The following is a 17141-nucleotide window of genomic DNA, read 5'->3' on the forward strand; positions in this document are numbered from 1 at the left end:
CAGCGTCCCTTGCACAGCTCTGCCAATGTGTCGCGGGCCCCTGCTAGTCCCCCCCGATCCACCCGCCAAACTGCAGCCAATGTGCCATAGGGCTGGCGGGCAGCACCCCGTGACGTTCTGGTCCAGGGGTTCTCAGACTTTTGTACTGGTGACCCCTTTCACGCAGAAAGCCTCTGAGTGCGACCCCCCCCCCCCTTATAAATTAAAAACACCTTTTTATATATTTAACACCATTATAAATGCTGGAGGCAAAGCGCGGTTTGGGGTGGAGGCTGACAGCTCGCGACCCCCCATGTTATAACTTGAGGGGTCCCGACCCCCTGTTCTGGTCCTTCCTCCCCCTTTGAGTTTTGCCTATTCACCTTAACTTGCAGCAGCCCCTGCTGCTAGCCCCAAGACAAAGCCTCCCAAAGGGGTACTTGGGGTCAGGCTGCCCACCCCCGAGCTCACTTTGCTGTCACCCGAACGCAGTGAATAAGAGCAGGTCTGCAGAGATGAAAAGCCAAAAGCATTAGTCCCTGCACTGCCGATCAGTTGTCTCTGGCCCCCTCCTCGGCGTTCGGCCAAGGGGACTCCCCTTTTTGCCCTGCTAGGCCGGGGTTTGAGAAAGTCACTGCTCCCCTGAAGTGAGGCCAGGTTCTGCCCTGGTTTTCCTGCAGGCACCTCCCTTTGCTGCTAGTGGTCCATCTGCCTGAGGGCATTGGGCCGTTATTGGCAAATGGTTCCTTCAGGCTTCACCCCCACTCCCTGTCACGGGGGTGAACATGGAACAGAAGGTGCTGTGCTCGTCCTCCATTCACCTGCTTCCTCCTCGCCACACCCCTGGGGATGGCCGGTGGGGACAGAGCGTTAACTCACCATTCACCAAAGCCTCTCACGTGGGCTTGATTGACACTCTCCCCCCCTGCCCCCCATGTCGGGGCTCACCCTGTGCCTTTTCTTTGTGCAGATCGAGTCTCACAAGCTGACCTTCCGCGAGAATGCCAAAGCCAAGACTGACCACGGAGCCGAAATCATCTACAAGTCCCCCACCGTCTCCGGAGATGCCTCCCCCCGTCGCCTTAGCAACGTCTCCTCCACCGGCAGTATCAACATGGTGGACTCCCCCCAGCTGGCCACGCTAGCTGACGAAGTGTCTGCTTCCCTGGCCAAGCAGGGCTTGTGATTGCCTGGCCGTGGGCGGAGAGAAGAGAAGAAAAGAAAAATCAATCTGGCCTTCTTCCTCTGTTCCTTTTACAACTACTCCCCCCCTCCCCCTGCCCCCTAAATGGGTAACGATTTAACCTACTTTTACTGTCCATTCAGCTCTGGCTCCAGGACTTCAAAATCAGTAACAGCATTAGGTATAAACCCTCATCTTCCCCAGGCGATCTTAGCCCCGTGGAAAGGAACCCCCCCCTCCCCCTAAAAAGGGAGTTTGGTTTCTGGAGAGGTTGGTGCTGCTTAAATTTAACTTCAAGGTACAAGCCTGTTCCCATCTCAGTCAGACTGATCCCCGGCCCGCCAAAGATACCGGCACCTCCCCACCCACCTCTAACAACATCCCCGGTTGCTTTCCAGCACCCACCCACCTGCCCACCCCCTGCTGGGGAGCATGGGGCACTACACTCACCTTGGCAATCTCACGTATGCAGTGTTGTAGCAGTGTCGTTCCCAGGATATGAGACACCAGGATGGGTGAGGTAATAGCGTTTATTGGACCAGCTTTGGTTGGTGAGAGAGACAAGCTTTCGAGCTATACACAGCTCTTCCCTCCGGTCTGGGAAAGTACTTGGTGTCCCAGCTGAGTAACTGCGAGCACCCGAGGCAGAGCTCGATGTAGCTGGAAAACGTCTCTCTCCCACCGCCAGAAGCTGGTCCAGTAAAGCTATTACCTCGCCCGCTTGTGTCTCTGATGAAAATCTCAGACTAGTTAATACTATGTAGAACCCAGAGACAGTATGGGAGGCCACCCACCTTCCCCAGGGACTTCTTGGGGAGGGATGTGACAGAAACACCCCTTTTCTCCCCTGGAATTTGGCCCCGAAGCTACTTGGATTCCAGGTCACAGGCTGGGGCCCAGGATCCGACTGTCTCTTCTCTAGTTAAAGGGCACCAGCCTTATTCCTTATACCCAGCAAAACTGACTTTCAAGTCCTGGGAGCCCACAGCTTCCCTACACTCGGAGCGAATGGCACGTCCCGAAGGGGGTAGTACTAGTAGCCATGGCAAACTCGCTGTTCCCAGAGCTGGTTCCTTTGTCTAGGCAAGGATCTCGCCTGCTCTCTGGTTTGACTAATGTGTGGTTTCAGGGCTCCTTCTTTTAACTCGTATTAATGACAACAACTGGCGACTTTTTTCTCCCAGGCTGTTTCTCTTACAAAAGGATTTCAGCCTTCAACCCGGGCTTCTAGGGGCAAGGCCTGCTCCCACCACTGCTCTTCTCCTGAGCTGAGGCCTCTTACCCTACTTAATTTGATGGCCTTGGGCCTGTATCCAGTTCACTGCCCTCTTCCTCCTATCCCACTCCCACGCCTGCCAGCGTGTGCACTGTGTGGTCTGGAGTGCAGGCAACCCTGGAGCGCGGTCCCTCGGCAAGGCAACTAAACACTGGGTGAGTGGGTTGGGCGACCTGTTGTAAGAAACAGCAGAGTGCTGACCCATCTGAATGCCTAAGGACTAGTGTGAGGAGGGGGGGGGGGGATGGCTGGAATTTGTTTCCCTCCCTCAGCACCTGTAGCCTTTCTGTTCCTCACATGGTATGAGGCTAAGGCCATGCTTGTCTGTGTCTGTCTGCCTGGTTGATGTGGGCTTGAATACGCTGAGGCTGGCCACACAGATTTCTCAACTTGTGTGTCAGTTTCTGAGACACTGCCTCAGCTGTTGCAAAGTGAAAGTTCTCTTGCCCTGATCTGAGCTGAATGAATAGAGGACTTCCGGGTTCTGTGCTATCTTCCAGTAGAAAAGGGAGACGCTTGAGTTAGACACATGTGGGACAGCTAAGAGCTGCGGGATTTGAATTCTCCATCTTGTTAGCGTAACAATGCCTAGACTGAAGGCACGTTTCTTTGGTCGGAGCAGTGGATAGAGGGTGACAGAGCCACGGACAGATGGAAATAGCATCACTATTTCACCTAGCGATTTTGGAAGAAAATCTTTACGTCCAGGAGATAAGATGTGTCTGAAGATAGAAATTGGGCTTCCCTCTTCTCAAACCCAACTGCCTCCCCATAAATCCTGCCCCCCCCTCCCTTATACTCCCAGGTGGCCCCTGCATCTTTTAAGCTCCAAAAGCTGGCTCCATGCGGTGGTAATGATGACACTAGGGACTAGCGAAGGGATGCTCTTGAAGTGTATCCCCGCTGCCCTAGTTTTGTCGGAGTGGTGCATTTTATGCTGGAGCTGTTGAGTTAGATGAGTCTAGGATTTTTTCTTTGGCATACCCTCGTGTTGTATAGTGGGATTTGTCTGTATATGCTTGGAAATCACCAGGGTGATGATTGTTCTATAAAAAGCATGTGTTGTAAAATTCAGTAGGTAGGTTTTGAACTGCCCCCCTGTGCTCAGTACTGAGCTAGAATTCAGTCAAAGCGACTCTCGCTGTTGTCTGTTTAATCAGCAGAGGGTGAGAGCAAATCTGGCTGAGGCCAGAGACAAATGCAGTAGCACTGAACCGGGTCAGCATTGACCCGGTATGATGGGAAAGGTGTTTCCGGAAGCTGGAGGGGTCTGGCCCCGTGAGCTGTGTGTGTGTTCTGGGAATTTGGCCTGCAAACGAGAGAGAAGACTCGGGAAGTTCATCGCACTGCTGAGCTGGTGAAATTGTCCTGCTAGATAATTGGAGGTGGTCACTGAGCCCAACCCTTTGTCCTGTGTAGGACTGGGCCGTACGAGGTGTCCTCTGAAGCTTTTTCCGATCTTCATTAGATGCCCCAGGTGATGAGTCTGCCCCGGCTTCCTATAGGTTATTCCATAGCCACCGCCCAGGAAACCCTTTCCCAAAGCCAAGTGCAGCTGTTAGCACCTGAGGGGGCTGGTAGTGGCGATAGGAGTTCTGCAGGCCTGGTGATCACTTTTCTCTGGATCACATTTGAACCCCTGGGTGCTATAGATCCCGGCAGCATTTTAATGGACGTTAAACTTTGAAAAAGAGGCAGAGCGGATCCCCTCTTGTTCCACCCACTGAACGCCTCCTGGTGATCTCCAGCAGGCTGGTCGGGCTAGAGGTCAGTGGATTTTCGAATCACGGAAGCACTTGCAGTCCCTGACATGCCTGTACTGCCCTCCTTTGCAGATGGGGAAAGGGAGGCAGGCTGGGAGGAGCGATTGGCCCAAAGCGTCACTGAATCATTGAGCTGGGATTAGAATTTGGGGAGCCCGGGGGTCAAACCAGTAAAGCCTTTGATTTCACAGGAGCAACATTTCCTCCATTACCCAGTGACCCGCTGGTGGGAGAACCAGAGGGCAGCTCTGTTCCTTGTTCTGAAACGCCAGCTGCTAGTTCCCACCCTGTGCAATGTCTGCCGTGAGGCTGGGAACAAGGCTCACTTCTGTGCCATTCACTAATGGTCTTTGATCACAGCCCCCATAGCTGACTCCCCAGGGGCGTAAGGCAGAAGAAGCTTTAATGTTTGGAAGTGGTGTGTTAGTCACATCCTGTGGCTCCACCGTTAACACCCTGTGCAGAAGACAGGCCCGGCTTCTCTGAGGTCTGTGCTAGCTTACCCGACCACTCATGCCCTAGTGTTGAGTGTCTCATGCCCTCGCCTCTGACCTCAAGAGCTGCACTCATTGCTAGACATGGGGGGCGGGGTGGGAGGGTCTGTGATGCCATGTCCCTGCACCTGGCTTGGGGGCTGTGCGTCAGAGGGCCACAATCACACCCTGGCAGGCAGGGGCTGCCTGAATTCTAGCTCTGGATTAAATGGAGTACCAGGAACTCTGCCTCTTCGATACCAGGGGGGCGTCTTCCCTTGCGAGAGGCTGAATTAGGAATTGGAAAAGAAAATGCCAGGAAGTTGGGTGACTTCTTGGGGCTTTCAAGTGTCAATTATGGAAAAGTAGGTGAGCTGCTACTGGCCCTGCTGCCACCTTTGCACACGCTCCTTGTCTCCAGTGGCCACCGCGCCTGGCCGAGACGCTGTGTCCTTAAAGGAAAACTGCCCTTCAAAAGAGAAAGAACTGAGCGCTGCGGCGGGTTTGCACCATTCTAACCCTTTGTTTTAGCCACTTGTTTACACCACCCTGAGTGCAACTTAAGGTTAAAACAAGACAATATGTCTCTTGCTGCTTTTGTTGCTAGGGCAACCTCCTCAGAACAAGCATGAGGTCACTGGCCTTGGCGGCTGCTTGTCAGCCCTGCCCCTGCTGTGCATGCAGTTCCCCTAGATACTGCTGCACCTGATCTGCCTTTCCTTCCCCCATTGCCTGCCTCCAGGGCGGGGCTACAGGTGGGTTCGGTGAAGCTAATTCGGAGGATGAGAGGTCATTAAAAAGTCAGTATTAGGGAAAGGGGCAGAACCGCCTGAGGCGGCTGCTCCTCCAGTGGAGCTGGGGATGCACTGGCCCAGTTCCCCCAGTGTACCCAGCAAGGTGCCTGTGTCGGGCCACTGCCATGCTCGGGGGCAGGACTTCAAACAGCCCGGCCCTGTTCGGGTGCCTGCTATTTTACGGGGTAGACCGGCCTCAACCAGCCCTTTGCTAATGTGAGTAGCCCAGTGTGAACTGCGAGGTGCCAGCAACTGCCCCTTCTAGCTGTGCTGTTGCCATCGGGCGCTCTGTTTGAGAGGCCCAGGGCTATTGCGGTCTAGAGTGTAGTCCAGTAGCGGTGCTTGTTGCAACCGTACCTCCTGTATGATGAGCAGAAACTGCCCTGAGTTAGCACCTAAGAAACCTCCTCTTCCCAACCAGAGCTTATGCTGCCCTCGGCCAGCATCAAGCCAACCCCAGGTAACAGCAGGATTTGGCCCAGCCTGAACGGAGCAGCCTGCTGCTCTTGTGCCAAAACAACAGCGACAGCAGGAGTCTTGGTTCTGGTGGACGAGCTAATCTTAAGGCCGCTCAGGGGCAGGTACCTGGGTGAGTAAACTGCATTCCAGCTGGCTGCTGGGCAAAGGCGGTCACGCCCGTTTTCCTTCTTCTATTTACTTTCAAACTGAGCTGAATTTCAGTGGTAGATTTTTAAGCTGTGAATCAGTTCAGCTGGTTTGGTGGGTGGCACAAATTTGAGCCTGGAGGTTCTAGCCCCGGAGCCATGGTCTGGTTTCTCTCGGGTGCCGCACTCCGGTGCTCATTCTGATCCGTCCTTCAGGAACCAAGAGGCGGCAGGTGAAGGTTGCCGGTAGCACTGGGTCCGCTTTGAACTTTGAAAGGGAGATGCTCGCTGGGGCGTTGAGGGCAAGCAAGTCAGCCTGTTGGCCAGCACTTATTTCCACAGGGGTCTCCCTGGAGATGCAGCCCTAATGTCATCCTCAGCAAGCATCCAGCTGACAAGGGTCACGTGACAGCCTGCATTCACTGTCAATAGTTCCACTTAACTGGACTCTATGATTGTAAGAACCTGTAAAGTCTGTGATTATCTTTGTATCATTGTGGGATGATAGGAACCCTAGGAGATTTCTGTCCTATGTCAATGAGCAACTGGGAGAACCATTTTAACCCTTTTCTGCTTCTACTAAAGACTGGGCACCTGCAGTGCTGTGAATCTAAAACTCTCCTTAGCCACATTTCACTGAGTACAGTGTGGCCAAAATGACTTTGGCTTGCTGCAGTCCTCTGGCCCAGGCAGAGGTGATGACTTTTGGCAGAGTCAGCACCCAGTTATTTGAGAATGTAAATCGCTGGAGTTTCGGAATGGGGGGTTTTAGTTTTATGAACCCGGCCTGAATGTCATTTGTTGGGAGCTTACAGAAATCTGCAGACTCAACCCCCTTCCCAGATGTTTCAACTTGCTACTGTCAGACTCCTGCAGTCACTGCTGTGGCTAGAGCTTCTCTCCCTGCCCTTTCCAGCCCCCTACTCTGCTGTCAACTGACTTTACCCTCACGAGCTGGGTCCCAGCCTTCCTTTGCAGTACCCAGACACTCATCTTCCAGCAAAGTAGCTAGTCCCAGTTCCCACCCTACCCCTCCATTCCCCAAGAGCCCAAGCCTGACCTCCCAGCCCATAGAACACGGTCATTTTATAGATGTCACCTACCTGGGCCTTAAGCCAGGGCCTGAGATTTACTGCTAAGGGATGGTCCATTGATGTACTGTTCCTTTGGTCTGAAAAGGGTTAAAACTGGCACTATAGAACCATATTTCTGAACTCCAAAAAATGCTCCTTACAGGAATTTGAAGTGGCAAAAGGACAATTCTGGTATTTGCAGTCCTGTGAGTCCCTTTTTAATTTTGGGGGGAGGGGGTAGGAGGGCTTAATCTCTGTATGATCATCCTAGCTTAGCTTCCTGTTTGTGACTGTCCATAGTGTGGTGTGTGTTTTAACAACTGGTTTACACTGATTGTTGCTGTAAAAGTGAATTTGGAAATAAAGTCATTACTACAATAAAATGCTGCCGTGGTGGCTCTGCTTGTGTGGGAGGGGATGGAAAGGCTGGGTCTGTTCACCCCGTGTGGAAACACTGCTGGAACTCTGGACAGCTGTACATACACTTTGGGCAGAGCTGCAGTGGAGTCAAACGTTCCCTCTGAACAGGGTCATGCAAAAGCCTAAACTTTTTTCCAGACTGTGCCAAGTCTTCCACCACCCGATACAACTGGCACAGCAGCCAGTACTTGAAATATGGTTCACATGCACCTACCCGAAGAGAAGCTTTAGAGCTGTAGGCCATGTTAGTACAGTGCTGCCTAGGTGAGAACCAAGCACTTGCCAATGACAAAGGTGCATGTTGTGTCTCTTAAGAGCAAGGCTTCAGTTAACCTTTCAGGGCTCCGAGCCCAGCAAGAGTTTTATGATGGGAGAGCAAAAAGGTCCTGAGAGATTTCCAGCCACCCCAGGCTTGAGGGCTCATGGGATTTGGAGTCTTGGCCTCACAGCCACCTTCCCTTAGCTAGGCTGCTGTGGGCTGTGCTAGTCACTGCTTTGGGGTTTTGAAGGAATGTTTTCCTGTGCCATGGGACTGCCCACAAGTGGTTGGGTATTTTTTTTTTTAAGCCTTCCTCAGAGGGAAACCTGGGGTTGGATTTTGGGCAAGCGGCCAGCTGGAATTCTTCCCCTCCCAGAGGTCAGTTTGGACCTGAGAGAGTCATTTAGTTGTGTCAACTTTTGGCAAGTGCTTAGTGTAGAAACTTGCCGATTTAGGCTCCAGAGCTATAGGTGGCATCCCAAGGGCGTCTTGTTACAAGATGGGGGCATACGTGAACTAGGGCCAGGGGAACCGCCCCAACCTCACACATGGCAGCAGTGCTGCCGGGGGGGGGGGGTCAAGGTGCCCTCTAACCTCAGTCCCCCCTTCTCCCCTCCCCAAGGTGAGGGAATGCTCTTAGGTGAGTGGAGGTGCCCAGCAAACCCCCTCCCCCCATCACTGGCTCTTGCTGTAGGCACCCCCCAAGAATTGGCAAAAGATCAGTGGGGTGACTGTGCAGGGCTGGTTAAAATAAAACCCCTCCTCCTCCTGCCCCAGGAGCACCATCAGCAGGGTAGAGTTCTCTTTTGAAAGAGTCTGTGGCTACATTGGACTTTAGGCTCTAAATCACTCACAGGCATAGCAGTCGTCACGCCCTCTCCAGCCGTCAAGGTTTGGCCTCAAACGCCTAGGTTGAGATGTTTATTTAAAAACAGCACTAGTCATGGGGAAGGACAGATCATTCCGCACATGCCTCAGTCAGGTAAGGCTTAGCTTGAACACACCTGCTGGAGAGCATGGGGCAGAACAAAGGGGCCACGGAGGTTTTACTGGGGAGAGAAACAGGAACCCATAGGGCTCAATCAGCTTCTGGACAGGGTTGGAGAGAACATTGTAACAGCAATGTGACCATAATAGGCCATTGCTTTCGGCAGCTGCTGGAGCTCACCACTGCCAATAAACGGGCCCCTCCTAAGGGAAAGTTCTTCCACACAACGGACACAGATGTGGGGTGGGACAGGGTTGATCCAAAAGTGGGAAACACATGGAAACAAAAGTTTAAAAGGTGAACTGCAGAAGGAAACAATAGTGCCCTATATTGACTGCTCCTTTACCAGAACAGCTGGCAGCTGCAACACCCCCCCCCCCCCCAACCAAACACACGCATTTGCTGCATGTTATTTTACCTTAGAAATAAGAGCCTCCAACCAAGCTGGATGTCCCTGCCTCTGGTGCAGGATTGGAGAGGATAGGGACACCACCACCATGAAACCTGAGCTGCTGGAGTAGCCGCCTTTGGTTATTTCTGTGGTGCAGAGAGGTGAAAGACTGCAATATTACCGTGCAGTGACGGCACCGGTGCACCCTCCAGTGCAGACATGGAAGGTGGGACTTGCTCACACACTTCTGTAAATAAACAGAGAACTTCAGAGCACCTCAGAGAAATGCTATTCCTGGCTGTCATGCTGCTGGCCCCACTCCGCCTGGCATTTCACAGAAGGGGCGTTGCATAGCACACTACATTTTTTAATTTTTTTTTAATCTTTTCTTTTTTTTTTTTTATAAGCACATTTGTGCTTTGCAAACAGAATCAGGACATTAACAAAGATCAGCTTCTCAGAAGAAAAGCGTTTCTATAGAACAAGGACATTACACAGCTCAAAGCAGGAAAAGAAAAATATTTACAAAATACAAGGTGGTTTTTTTGTGGGTTTTTTTATAATGCTAAAAGGGTTATTCAGAATTTTCAACCTTATAAATAGAAAAGCACTTATGCAAAGGGATATGGTAGCATTGTTTTTTTTTTTGTTTTGTTTTTTTTAAAGAAACGATGACAAATCCTTTAAACTAGAACAGAACCAAAAAACACTAGATAATGTTGAAAATTGTGAAAAAACCCCAACCATTAAGCAGTTTAGCTACTATTTCTTTACGATTACAAAATGGAAAAAAAAATTATGTCCTTTGTATTTTTTTTCCTTTTTTGGTGATGTGATTATACATAAGACAGGCACAATGCTAACAACAGGAACGGGACCAATAGCCACACCGCTAGGGTCAGAAAACATTACAGATGGGAACGGTGTGTGGGATCCAGGAGTCTCTAGAGGGGGAGGGGGCAGCGGTGGTGCCATTTTAAAATAAAATACCTGTCAAACTTTATGATCCTCAGACCAAAAAGTCCTCAAAAATGAAACTGACTGAACATTTGTTTTCAAAATTTGTGTGGAAGTGGAGTTAAGCAGTGGTGAAAAACAAGTCCTGATCTTTTCCTAAGCAAGCAGCCAAGGCTCTGCTGAGCTGGACTTCGAGCAGCACATGACACTTGCTTTTTCTTAGGACTTTTTTTTTTTTAATAGATCAAACCAATTTAAGCGAAACAAACATTAGCAGCCTATGTCCTGCAGCCTACAGACTTCACATGGTGAATTGCTGAGTCCTAGGCCTGCCAACTGAACACTCCTGGCATCTGCAGCTCATCATGATTTCTAAGCAGTAACAGTAACAGAAGTGACATTCTGATGGCCAGCTGCTAACCTAGCCTGAAATTTTCTAATTGTGGTGGGTAAAAAACCACGAAGAGAAATTGAAGTGTTGGTAACAGAACTGCATTTCCTGCAGCAAAGCGTGTACTGGTGCCAGCAGGAAGTTAGATCCCAGCAAAAGGATAAACTCTGCTCCCGCTGAAGCACCAGAACATGCTGGGTTGGACTCCCACTTCCCTGCCCTTCACCCAGTATAAACACAAGGTGTGAACGGAACAAGGCTGCTTCCGAAATCTCACTCTCCCACATGGAGCTGTGCATGAAGCAGCTAACGAGGGGCCTTCCTTTCCCCAAGTGACAGGAAGGCTTGTCCTCCATGAAGCAAACAGCTGCTCTAAAAGCAGGAGTGGAGAAAGGAAGAAATGAAGGGCAATACAGTGCAATGCAGCAGGCAGCGTGGGGGAATCATGGAGGTAATACCTGGAACTACAACCTAGGGAACAAAATGACAGAGGGTGGGGGTGCAGAGACTGCAGATCTCAGCTCTGCACGTGGGGAAAGACAGCTAGTGCGGGAGGTTGCATTCCAAAGACATCACTTTTCACCACTAATTTCACTCCACTAAAACTTTTCGGGGAGGAGGCAGCAGGCAGCAGAGAGTAAGAGAAAAATCCCCTTTCGCTCGAGAAAAAAAATCCCCGAAGTCTGCTAGTCAGCTAAATCCTGTGCTCTAGAGTTATACACCTAAGGGGGAGTTGCGGAAGGGTGTCTGGCAGGCTGCTCTCCTCCCGAGACTTCACTCTGCTGGGAGGAAGCTGGGGTGCTCTTATTGTGTGACAAGGAAACATGGAAAAAAAAAAAAAAAAAAAAAAAAAACCAAAACAAACAAACAAACAAAAAAAAAAACAGTTTCTAAACTCCTTAAATTCACTAAAAACTGTGAAAATTCCCGGCAGGATGTTTGAATATCAAACGCAGATTTCGGAAGCTTTAATGCCAAGAGTTAGTTCTGTGTGTTGGTTTTGCTCATTTCTTCCTGTCCGTCTCTATCTGTGTGCCGGCCGCTGAACTGCTGTTGCTGCTGCTGAGGAGGCCACCGCTGGGTTCCGGCTCTTGGGGCTGGGGAGGGCGGGCAAGGGGAGGGCGCTGTCCATCTCCCGGGATGACTTGCTGCCCGATGTGCGCCGGGTGCAGCGCGACAACCGGTCCTGGGGATCAGATGGGTCCTCGCACTCTGTCTTGGGGTTGTAGGAGAGCGGGAAGTAGCGTCGCTCCCAGGGCTGCACAGCCTGCAGGGGAACGGGAAGCAGAGCTGTTCACAGGGAGTGCATACAGACACAACTCTCTGTGGCTCAGGATATCCCTGCCTCCCCCCCCAGTCATCTTCCTGTTTCCCATTCGTCCTTGACATCTGGCAGCCCTGGCCAATGCTCCCTTTAAAGGGGCTTCACATATTGTGCAGGTTCAGCCATTAGCATGGGGAGGTTCCCCAAGGGATCAGGGCATGTTGGCACAGACTGAGACCACAGCAGAGCCAGCACCCAGCTGTCAGAGGCCCCCCCATGACCAATGAAGCACCTGTATGCCTGTTTTTCTCACAGGCTCAAACAACCCACAGCCGGCCAGGACCACAACTAGATTAACTCCCATGCACATTCCGTGAAAAAAAGTGACATTTTATTGATGAAAACGGGAAGTATCATTGGACAACATTAGCCTGCCCCGGTACACATTAATGGGCCACATGGACCAAGGAAGGTCTCAATTCAGACCTCCCAACAAGAATTCCCTTCTACTGGCTTTTCAGCTTGCTGGAGCGTTTTAAGGAGAGAAGAATCACAATGTAGGTGATAGAAAAACTAAACACCCATCAAAGGTCAATAAGATCAACTGACACTTTCCCGCACTTCCACTGCAGAAAGTCTCATTTGGGTTCATTCGGTCGTGTAAAGGCAAGCATTGTGATGTTCTGCTCCCACGTTCATATTGTAACATGATGGGGTTCTTAGGGCACGTAGATGGAGGATGAGCGCCCAAAGGAAAAACTGCCAGAGAGGTCAGATCTTGCCTGCCAAAGCTGAATGAGAATAGATTTTTCATTCAGTTCAGCAAACTGAATTTCCCACACACAGATTCTCAGCAGTTTTCCCACAGTAAGTTCCACAGTGAAAAACAAACCAAAAGTTTGTATTTCACATTTAGCCTCAAAAATAACACAGCTTCTCAGTAACGTGTATGCATCTGGACCCTTCCAACAGCCAGAGGGGACAAAAAGTTGAAACAGCCACCCACCTGTTCATCAAGACCAGACTCGGGTGTGGAACAACGGGTGTCCTCGCTGGACAAGAGCCGCATGGAGTCACGGGAAACAGGCGTGAGAGGGGCAGAGTGCAGTTCAGGGCTGACGGGACTGCGTGGGGAGAGGCAGTTGCCCACATCGGGGGATGGTGGCTGGGGAGTGGAGGGGTTCCCCAGCTGAGGGGTTGTCCGACCGTCTGCTGATCTGTAAGACCTGGAATTAAAAAAAACAAAAAAACAAAAAACACCATGTATTTTAAAATTCTTAATTTTACATTTCACTACTGCAGTCTGAAAGGCTGCTGTCATTCTGCAAACACCTCATTCACTGCCAGCTCACTTCTGCCACATCACCCCCTAGAACAGTGTTAACACAATTTATGTCACTACATGCAAGGCAATCATCAAGATGTGCACATACTGAAACTGAGTCACTGTTTGGACTTAGCATTGCAACTGTCTGGTCTGACCCCTCCATCCAACGATCATTGTTTCACTGCATCATGTCATACTCAGCATAATCTTTGGGACAGTTGTTTTGGGCTGGTTTTTTTTTGGGGGGGGGGGGGGCTGTTTCTGTGGAGCACATGCCTACTGCACTTCTGAGTGCTGTACCATTACAGTAGTAATAAGCAGCCACCCCACAGAGTCTGACACTTAGGTCAGTTTTCCCAAGTATTCTCCTGACAACATCTGTACACTAAGTAACAAAGACACTTGTTCAAATAGCTAAATACTGACCAAAATATAATTAAGCTTGACATCTTTTGGGGAGGATAGGAGCCAAACCTAAACTTTGGAAAGGGAACATAAAAATGAGGAAGCTTGTCAAAGACTTAAAGGTCAAAATTGAGGGATTTAAAACCCTTCATTAAGGCATGCGTACATCTAAACAAAAAGGGAATCAATCAGGAAGCAAGTAAACCAGTGTTTGGGTAAATGGCAAGGTTCAAAAGGGCAGTCTGAGCGAAACAGGTCCTTCAAAATATCAAAATCCAACCCTAGTAAAAACTAATATAAGAGCATAAGCTATGGAGGAAAAAAATCAGAACGGCTAAGATTGGCTTTTTGTTCTTTAAATTCTAACACTAAAACAGCCAAGAAATTCTTCAAATGTATCAGAGCCAGGAAGACCATGAGATCATCAATAGGAGGGTCTGCTTGAACAATTAAGGATGAGAACAACATTACAAAGAAGCTAGACAATTTATTTGCATCGCTCTTCACCGCAGAGAATGCTGGGATATTATCTACCCCAGACTTACTCTTCTGGTAGTAAAGATGCAATACTCAAGAAATGGAGGTAACAAAAGAGGTGGTACTGGAACAAACTGATAAACTAGACGGGAATTAGTCATCAAGTCCAGAGGGTACACTTAAGTGTTCTGAAGTTACTCAAGAAGGAAGTGGCTGAGCTGGGGAATGAATGTTATACCCAGTATTTTTTAAAAGGTACTAGGTTATGTCTGGAGAATTACAGACCAGTAAGCCTTATTTTTGTATCTGGTAAACAGGTTGAAATGATGGTTAAAATAGAATTAACAACCATCTAGATGATCATAACATAATAGGATCTAACTACCATGGTTTCTGCAAAGTTCCACATAATTTCCTCATACATTTCTGACATCAGATGGGGACAGACAATTTGTATGAGGACATCCCATTGGGAAAGCTCAGCCCCAGAGTTGAAGGCATCATTTTACTCACCATCAACATCACAAATGGTCTTCCCCAACTGATAGCTTACCAGTTCCACTGTCTGTCTCTCTCTGCAGAGACACCATTCCTTCCCACAAGTCCAACACCGCTCTGCCCCTACTGTACACAGAACCATCTTAGATTCTCCAATACTACTGCCTTTCAGGATATGAACCTCTGTAGATCACTCTTTTGCACTCTGCTTCCAGATATGCCCCTCTCTGTAGAAAGAGGGCATTTAGTTAAGAGAAGCACAACTACAAGAGAAGCTGGAGCGAAGGACAGCCTTCCCACACAAGGCTCATATGGCAGAACTGAGGAGCAGTAGTCTGCACCTACTGAACATACCTTACAGTGGCAGCAGAGTGCTGGGCGCACCACAGCTGCAGAGAGCATGCTACTAGGCTTACCTGCTGCCTCGCCGCTGAGGGGGCAGACTGGTGCTCCAGAGCCATCTTGCCCGCTCCATCTCTTCACACTTGGCATGAAGAGCCGCGAAGGCTGAATCGGACAGGTCCTCAATCTGGAAAGGGATTGTCACATTAGTGTGAGATCTTTTACACGAAGGACTTGCCTACACAACAAAGTTATACTGGCATAAGCCAAGGGGTGAATTTAAACTGATATACCCGGAGAAATGTAAGAGGACCTTTTTTTCGGTTTAGCTTATGTTGCTTAGGAAGGGGCTTGAGCTAAACGGAATTCCAGAAATAAGTGTCCACACAGTGGCTCATACTGGCATAGCTATATTGGTTTAACTAATATTGATATAATTATACCAATGCAAGTGGTAAAGCTTTTTTGTGTAGACAAGACCTCCGGTCTCCCTAAAAGGCCTGCTACCCTGAGGCACCTCATGAAAGAAGCCAGACTCCTGGCTGCAACGGATACACATGCAACAAAATAAACTAGCTTCTTCTAGCTCAGCAGCCTTTTCCTTCCCCACCTTTTGCTGAAAAGGAGGATGGACTGATCAAACACTTCCTACTGGTCTCTTCCTGCCTAACCAAGACGCCACCCTCCATATACACAAACAAAAAGGAGACCCCACACCGCTCTTCTGAGGTTCTTGTTGATCCTTCAGCATCTGCTTTCCAGGCACTTCACTCTCTCTTGTGCAGCACATCCTACTTGAAAGGAAGTTATATGGCTACCACCAGGTCCACCCCAAGGAGTGGGAAGCTCCCAAATTAGTTACAGATATAAAGCAACGATCATTACCTCCTCATTGTCTTCCTCAGGGTTCACTTTCAGAGCACTGATATCCACTTCACGCCAGCTGCAATACACCATTGAAAACAAGGTCAGTCACTGCCATGGTAAAGAATGCAACACATCCATATAGTCTTGGAGGGACTAGAGGGGAGAGGAGCAGTGAACACACCTTGTACATGTGTTAATTTTGCCCCCCTAGTGACTGGTGGCCTATAGAAAGGATAAAAACCTACTACTATTAGTGACAAATTCCAATTCAAGTAGTTCTATTCTGCCACCTAAACTCCCCCTACAGTTTCAAATGCATATGAGATTTTCCACTTCTGGTACTACATTAGGAGTGAACGCCATTCCATGCAAGTGACAACCAGTTTCTGAACATGCTCAGGAGGCACCAGGAGGTACAACCCTGGGTGAAGCAATGAAGGAGACAGGATCCCCTCCCACAACTTTGCGCCTCCCAGGTGTTGTCCTTCCAATTCTGCCTTCCCTGTGGGGTTTTTTTTTTGGGGTGGGGAATAAAATAAAATAAGGCAGCTCTTCCTAACCCGTCTCTTAAGACATGCCCCCCTGCTGCTGTTCCTCCCCACTAATGCTCCCCTGGACCAAACCATTCCATCTCCCCAGCCCAACTCCTGTGGATGCTGGTCAGCCCTGGCTGTGCTGCAGCTGGCAGAGCCGGCCACAGGAGAAGGCAGTAGTTTAGATTCTGCTGAGCTTCCCCACACCGAGCCAGCGCTGGGAAGACTAGGGAGCACCAGGAGGTGAGATGAGCGAGACTCCCTTTCACATACTGAGATAGTATTTTTTAAAAGTCAAATGATCTCTCTTGTGATGCTGACATAACGCATTCTAAACTAATTTACTGTTCACCGTTTTTGCTGTTTGTTCACTTTCTGCACTTCACTCAGCATGGATTGTGAAACAGTCTCAATTTCACTTTTGTTTCTAATACTTTTCAGTTGTCACACCACTATTGCACAGTGCTGTAGTGTTTAGGTTACAAATACCGCAAGGGAACACTTTACTTGTTTGAAAATTGTTTACACTGGAATTTTTTAAATTTGATAACTTTTCTATTGGTTGTGTGTTCCATACAGTTTTATTTTACAAAACCTAATATTGGGTAATGATGAGAGAGAATTCTTATAAAAATTGGAGAAAGGAGAAAGTCACATTCTATTATTTTACCACAATTTTTGGGACATTCTACAGTATTTTGCCTGTTATAACTTCAAAATTATTTAAGTTTCTTTTTCCACTGCATAGACTGAGTGTAGACAGATAAAGTACAGTAACTCCTCACTTAAAGTCGTCCTGGTTAACGTTGTTCGTTGCTGAACAATTAGGGAACGTGCTCGTTTAAAGTTGTGCAATGCTCCCTTCTAACGTCCTTT

The 17141-nt window shown here is 49.2% G+C and overlaps 2 protein-coding genes across 14 annotated transcripts in view; one reads left to right on the forward strand and one right to left on the reverse strand.

Annotated features, from left to right (window-relative positions):
* Positions 1–7498, forward strand: part of MAPT (microtubule associated protein tau) — a 49093-nt gene extending 41595 nt beyond the window's left edge. For 12 of the 13 annotated variants that reach the window (XM_026654828.1, XM_026654832.1, XM_026654833.1 and 9 more), the window contains one exon: positions 950–7498. In XM_026654828.1, coding sequence (XP_026510613.1) covers positions 950–1165 — 216 coding nt within the window. In that variant the 3' untranslated portion in view covers positions 1166–7498. The remainder of the gene's footprint in view (positions 1–949) is intronic. The other variant, XM_026654830.2, reaches the window with a different exon arrangement.
* A 2360-nt stretch (positions 7499–9858) lies between these two features.
* Positions 9859–17141, reverse strand: part of KANSL1 (KAT8 regulatory NSL complex subunit 1) — a 177061-nt gene continuing 169778 nt past the window's right edge. The window contains exons 13-16 of the mRNA XM_024195174.1: positions 15751–15808; positions 14940–15052; positions 12823–13042; positions 9859–11819 (exon numbers count right to left, since the gene is read on the reverse strand). Coding sequence (XP_024050942.1) covers positions 11577–11819; positions 12823–13042; positions 14940–15052; positions 15751–15808 — 634 coding nt within the window. The 3' untranslated portion in view covers positions 9859–11576. The remainder of the gene's footprint in view (positions 11820–12822; positions 13043–14939; positions 15053–15750; positions 15809–17141) is intronic.

The sequence above is a fragment of the Terrapene carolina genome, unplaced genomic scaffold (assembly GCF_002925995.2).
Source record: "Terrapene carolina triunguis isolate 2854851 unplaced genomic scaffold, T_m_triunguis-2.0 Scaffold193, whole genome shotgun sequence".
In the NCBI taxonomy this organism is placed as follows: Eukaryota; Metazoa; Chordata; order Testudines; family Emydidae; genus Terrapene; species Terrapene triunguis.